Raw genomic sequence first — 6291 nt, forward strand, 5'->3', positions numbered from 1 at the left:
AGAGAGAGAGAGAGAGAGGGTGAGTGTAGGTGCACAGCTATGCGACCAGCTCAAACTAGTTCGGAGAAACACAAAGAGCAGCAGAGATCATAGAGAGAGCTGAACACTGACACACGCTCACAGCACAGCATCATATTCACAGCAATAAGGCAAGTACATCATCATCATCATCATCATCATCATCATAACCCAACAACTCCTATTATTGTACTGCAGTCGATGCGTTTCACGACGCTGCGCGTTTGAATAATAGCCTTCTAGCGGGTGATAAATAATGCAAATATCTGCGATTTACCGGGTTTATCACATTTATTTGGATACGCTTATATTATCATTTTTATCCGCGTTTGTAGCGCGATAATAGAACGCGTTAATAACCACAACAATATTTGGGTGTGTGTTTATGATGAGATGTATGACATGATATATGAAAGGAGGCGTACGGGCGCACCGTGTCATAACAACAAACGCGCTGAACGTCAACGCGCGTTTAACGTAAAGCACGTTTTTACCTGCTTATTTTTAGACTTGCGTTAAAAATAAGAGTATTTCGTGATTTTAAAATAATATTAGTTTCAACTGGACGGCGACACCAACAGCCATCGCCAATGAAATCAGCGCCAAATTGTTTATTACAGCTGATTTAAGGGCGGATGTCGCTTTAAATAGTTGCATTCATGCCGTAAAAGAGTCGCGGAGTTTGTGTTTTGGTGTGCAAGGGGCGCTTTAACGCTGTCAGGGAAAATGATGCTCTGTGAAGTGCCAAAGAGGACCAGCTGCCAGCAACTGCTGACCCACTTCTCCAAATCAGAACCATCAGGCCTCGCGCTTCGAATCCGACGCAACGCGAAGCTCCAGATGCCAGAGAGCCTGCTCTTCGGGGTGTCAAGCGGTCGACGGTGAACTTTGTGCTCCTTGAGGAAGTTTTCAAAATGTCCAGTTCTGCATTTATCAAAGGCAGCATCCCACATCCCCTCTTGCATCAACAGAGCGGGTTTTGTCCTCCAATGCAAATAGGTCTACATTCAAAGGAGTCGAGCGGAGGCCCTCCCCTCCTCCTCGAGACACAGCATGGGGTCTGTGTTCGGGCCCTTTCAGAGAGGGAAGCAAAACGGGCGAGATCCTGCTTTGTTCGGAGCCAGTGAATCAGGCTCCTCTAAGGCCCAGCTGAAGGTCTTTGAGTACTTGGCCTCTCTCCCCGGCGGAGGCTGAGGAGGGGAGGGGAGGCGGGGGGGAACCCTGCCGACCACTGTTTCTCCTCGCACAAAAACTCCGACCCCGAGGAGCCCTTCACATTTATGAGTGACTGAAGAATGGAGCCGTGCCGCGGGCTGCGCCGTGAAAGGAGCCCGCTTTAATGGAGGCAGGAAAAGAATGAAAAGGAGAAGTGCTGTGTGCTTTTTTTAATTCCGAGAAAGAGGAAAATATAGAGAGGCTCTTTTATGGAGTCACACAGCGAGCTGCTAGGATGGCGGAGGAGATTGTGTACACGGTGTCTTTAATTCAGACGGTAGAGAAAACATTCATATCTGGTGTGTTATTAACTGATTTCGGTGTTTCTGAGAGGACCTTTCAAACAAAAAAATGACACCGATTTAGAACACAACAAAGAGACAAAATATAATGCGTCTAGCAGATGTGTACGTTTTTTTATACATAATATGTATTTATATTGGTGTACGTATACAAAATATCTCATGCATATAGCATAGAATATAGAGCAAAAACACAAACAGATGTGTTGCTGTTGGTTGTGATAGACACCTGCTAAGATGTGCTCCGCAGTACTGGTATTAACCAAAACATCTCTTTGGTAATTGAATTAAAGCTGCAACAAAACAATTAGTAATGCTGTCCTGGCAGCTAACCGAAAATTTTAATAATTAAAATTAGAACTGAAATAATAAAAAAAAAAAAGAAGAAATATTTAAATTTAAATACAAAAAAAAAAAAAAAAAAAAAAAATGACAAAAGCAGAGGAATACATAAACATAAGATTATGTAGTTTTTGCTTGTGCATTTACATAAATTAATATCAGCTGTATTTTGTTTTTTTTCCCCCAGAATGCGGAGTTTATTCTCTATAGCACTTGTGCTGCTGGTGGTGTTGATGATCACCGCCGAAGCCAGTATGAAGAAAAAAGGTTCTTATTTTGACTTCAAATGATGCAATGCAAATTCTTTTGGTGCGATACCATTAATCATCACTCTCTATTTTGTGACAGAAAAGGGCAAAGAGCCCAAAGCAGATGCCGAGTGCAGTGAATGGCAGTATGGGAAATGCGTGCCCAACAGCGGCGACTGTGGCTCCGGCATTCGGGAGGCGACCTGCAACGAACAAACAAAGAAAACCAAATGCAAAGTCCCATGCAACTGGAAGAAAGACTTCGGCGGTAAGGAGATGTATTGTATATGAATACACGGAACGCTTGGATGTGAATCAATTTAAAATACATTTAGACAAGCCATTAAGTCAACTTTGTACTTGGGGTGTTTGTTTTTTTTTTTAGCTGACTGCAAGTACAAGTTTGGTCGCTGGGCTGAATGTGACACCACTACAGGAACCAGAAGCAGGTCTGGGACATTGAAGAAGGCACTGTACAACGCTGAATGCCAGACCACCATTAAAGTGTCCAAACCTTGCACCCCAAAGACCCCCAAACCTAAGGGAGGCGAGAAGAAGAAAGGAAAAGGGAAGGAAAACTAACTTGAAGACCGCCCCCAACAACCCCATTGCCCACTCAGTGGTACATTCCTATGTGACACTCCCCAATCCTCCAAAAGGTGAATGCTGAGAGGAAAAAAACAAAAAACAAAAAAAAACAAAAAAAAAACTGTAGCCCTACCTGTGGTTTTTATTTCCACTTTCTTTGTTTTGTAATTAGTAAATGTACGTGTCTATGCTGTTGTAATTTGATCTCTGTAGCGAATTTTTAATTGTAATTGACTTTGCATGTATAAAACGGGCCGCAGCAAATCTGTTGTCTAACAAATTGTCTGTACTAAAGAGAAAATTTGGTGAGAGCCTAATTATGCCCCTAAACAAAAGTATTTGTAAATTGCAGCAAACCGAATGAAGACGATTTCTGTACGTTATAACACGTAAGCTGAATGCTCAAATGAACGTCGCTCCTGGAAGTAACGGCCTATATAAAGTATCTATGTTTATAAATGTTTATGTTTTTAGATTTGATGGATGTACAATCAAATTTACACCACTAACTGATTACCTTCTACAGGTTGTGAATAAATGAAAGTGTATTTTCAATAATATTTTCTGGTGCTTTTTTAAAAACAAGAATTTACACAATTATTGTTCAAGACGTACAAATTTGGAATTACTTTAATGACGCCAATGTAGTAGTACATTTGCAATTTTAGTAATGTTAAACAAAATCAGTGGTATGTTTTCACAATTGCATAGAACATAATGCAATTTCCATGAAGCAATTATTATTTGAACAAGTTTTGTTTGTTTTTTTCCCATTTTGCACAAATGTAACCGTCTTAAACTGTGACAAAAACAACAACAAAACTTTCTAATACAATTCGTAAAACAAATGCAATTACCGAGACGAGATGAAAAACAAATAGCTCAACAAACATGTTTATTATAAACATTTCAGTAAAAAAACTATCACACTGACAAAAAGTAAGAATCAACAATGACTTTGCGATACGTTTAAAGCGTGCGATTTGAGCAGCTAAATACTTTCGGCTCTGGTAAACCATTATGCTCACAAAATAAGAATGTCTTCACTAAACTATTGCATTAATTTACACAAACCGTTGCCGTAAGAATGCATTCGCAAGCAACTACAATATGTCAAATTTGTACACGTAATGTGTACATTATCAGAAACATGATGAACACCAATAATTTTGGCTTTAGTAAAACAAAACATCTGAAGCAAATCAGGTTCCTCTTTGGTTGGCCAGGAGTCATTAATAAAGAGATTCATTTTAATGTCAAATTTCTGAACTTGCACATCAACAGTTGTTTAAAGGTTCTTTTGAAGGTGACGTTACAGAGTGCGTAGCACACTGGATTTACCGTGCTGTTGACGTAGCACATAAAGTAACCCACCATCCACAGAATTTCAGGGACACACCAACGACAGAAGGTACCAATCAGGACCATAACGCTATAAGGCGTCCAAGTAACAATGAAGGCCAGAAGAACTGCAAGGACGGTTTTTGTCACCTTCCTCTCTCTCAGAGCCTTCTGTCTGGCATTCTTGGAGACAACTTTGGACGCTTGAACATGAATGGCAGTATGATTTTGAAAACAGTGAGGTTGCGTTGTTCTTCTAGTTTCCACACACGCTGTCAAGGTCTTCTGTCTTGAGGTTTCTGCATCCAGCTCTCGCCCTTCCATAGAGGCATCGGGACTTAAATCCAAGGAGTCATCAGTCTTGCTGAACTCTACAGAAAAGAGGCGTTTCATTCTAACGAGCTTTAAATCTCGTTTGAAAGAGCATGAGTCATCCGGTTTAATGTTATTCACTAGGTCAGGGTTGCCGGTTGACGTTCCTCCACTTGTCTTAGATGGATCAAGCAGGTTTGTGGATTCAGGCTTCAACTTATGAACCCGTCTTTGACTGGCCAGGGATATTTTCGTGTAAAGTACCATCATTATTACAACAGGAATGTAGAACGCTGGAATAGTGGTTGCCAGGGTTACAGCAGGGTTTGCGAGGAGCAGGATGTAACATTGTCCCTCTGGGACCTTGCTCCTGTCCCTTCCAGCCTGCCAAAGCAGGATAGCTGGAGCCCAGAGAAGCAGAGACTGTAACCAAGCAGCTGCAATCATCACCCCAGCCCACTTTGCGGTACGTTTGGTCGGGTAACTCAGAGGCCGAGTCACGCAGAAGTACCGGTCAAAACAGATTAGTAGGAGGTTCATCACAGAGGCGTTACTCACCACGTAATCCACAACTAACCACAAATCGCACATATGCGGTCCCAAAGGCCAATATCCCTTTACGGCGTACACAATGTAGAGATTCATGGAGAAGACACCAACGATAAGGTCTGAACAAGCAAGACTAAAAAGGAAGTAGTTGTTGATAGTTCGGAGATTGCGGTTGACTTTGATTGAAAGCAGAACCAAGACGTTGCCCAGGACTGTTAGTAGGCTGATGCAGCTAGTGATAAGTACAATGACGACCACCCCAACAATCCCGAATGCACGACGAGGTCTTCCTGATATCAAGTATGATTCCTCGAGCAAGGGACTGTGGATGCTACTGTTAAGCATGATGGAGGAACTTGTGGAGGACCCTGAGTCAAGAAAACGGAAAATTTATCATAAAGTTATATAAAAGTCTTTAACCCACCATGTGAGCAAACAACTAGGAACTGTATAGACAGTCCTTTAAATGCTAAAATACACAATTCTAATTGTTTACACATAAAAATGAAGACCACATAAATAACCCTAACATGATTTAATTAGCAAACGTACCGTTAAAAACGAACCACTCAAAGTCCCTTGAGAAAAGGACAGATCCAGCCTCCATGATCTCCTGCTCCGTCTGTATGAGAGAACGACTGGGAGGACTTTTAATTCCTCAAACAGTAACACCCATCCTCACCTTACAAGTAACCAGGAACAAGTCACCCAACCTCTTTAGGCTGTATCAATATACTAAATTTACTGGAAAATGTACTGTAGTGCGGAACGATCGTATTGCTGCTGAATTCCTCCTAGTTTCATGCTGCCTTTTTAAAGCATGTATGCTTAATGCAGTTCTTGTCATCTAAAGAGGAAGGCAGTGGTTACATAAGGGATGGAATCTAATTACCTGACCTGTAATGAAGCGCCACAGCTGTTTCACATCTTTTTAATTTTATTATGATTCTATTTTAATATTTTAAAGTATTACACAATCAACTTGAGTATGCTTTATGAAAACAATGCAATATGAGTGAAAACTAGAAATCACCAAATTTTGTTACAGATAAACATAAGTTTATTTTAAAATTGCAGTAATTTTCAGGTGAAAAAAAAAAGAAAAAGTTCTTAACTAAAAATGATCTAAAAAAGGAAATAAAACATTTTAAATGTTAAAACAACAACAAAAAAAAACAACAACAACAACTAAATAAGAAAAATATCTTGGGGAAAATTGTCATGACAGTGAATAGTAAGTATTATATATTATAAGTTTTATATAATATAAATATTTTATTTTTTTTTTAATTCACATTATTCTTAGGTTTGTCATTGATGTAGTACAGTACTTTTACTGCGTGTCTTTAAAAGAATAGATTCTTTCAATGCAGTCT

The 6291-nt window shown here is 40.0% G+C and overlaps 2 protein-coding genes across 2 annotated transcripts; one reads left to right on the forward strand and one right to left on the reverse strand.

Moving 5' to 3' along the window:
* On the forward strand, positions 1–3268 carry mdkb (midkine b). Its single transcript, XM_043228669.1, has 4 exons — positions 1–149; positions 2065–2144; positions 2226–2393; positions 2511–3268. Exons 2-4 carry the CDS (start codon positions 2066–2068, stop codon positions 2705–2707), a joined length of 444 nt encoding a protein of 147 aa, XP_043084604.1. The 5' UTR covers positions 1–149; position 2065; the 3' UTR covers positions 2708–3268.
* Positions 3269–3325: 57 nt separating this feature from the next.
* chrm4b (cholinergic receptor, muscarinic 4b) lies at positions 3326–6249 on the reverse strand. The gene is made up of 2 exons (XM_043228668.1): positions 5468–6249; positions 3326–5283 (listed from the first exon to the last, which is right to left on the reverse strand). Exons 1-2 carry the CDS (start codon positions 5520–5522, stop codon positions 3959–3961), a joined length of 1380 nt encoding a protein of 459 aa, XP_043084603.1. The 5' UTR covers positions 5523–6249; the 3' UTR covers positions 3326–3958.
* Between the last annotated feature and the right edge of the window lie 42 nt (positions 6250–6291).

This window comes from Puntigrus tetrazona, chromosome 25 (assembly GCF_018831695.1).
Source record: "Puntigrus tetrazona isolate hp1 chromosome 25, ASM1883169v1, whole genome shotgun sequence".
In the NCBI taxonomy this organism is placed as follows: Eukaryota; Metazoa; Chordata; class Actinopteri; order Cypriniformes; family Cyprinidae; genus Puntigrus; species Puntigrus tetrazona.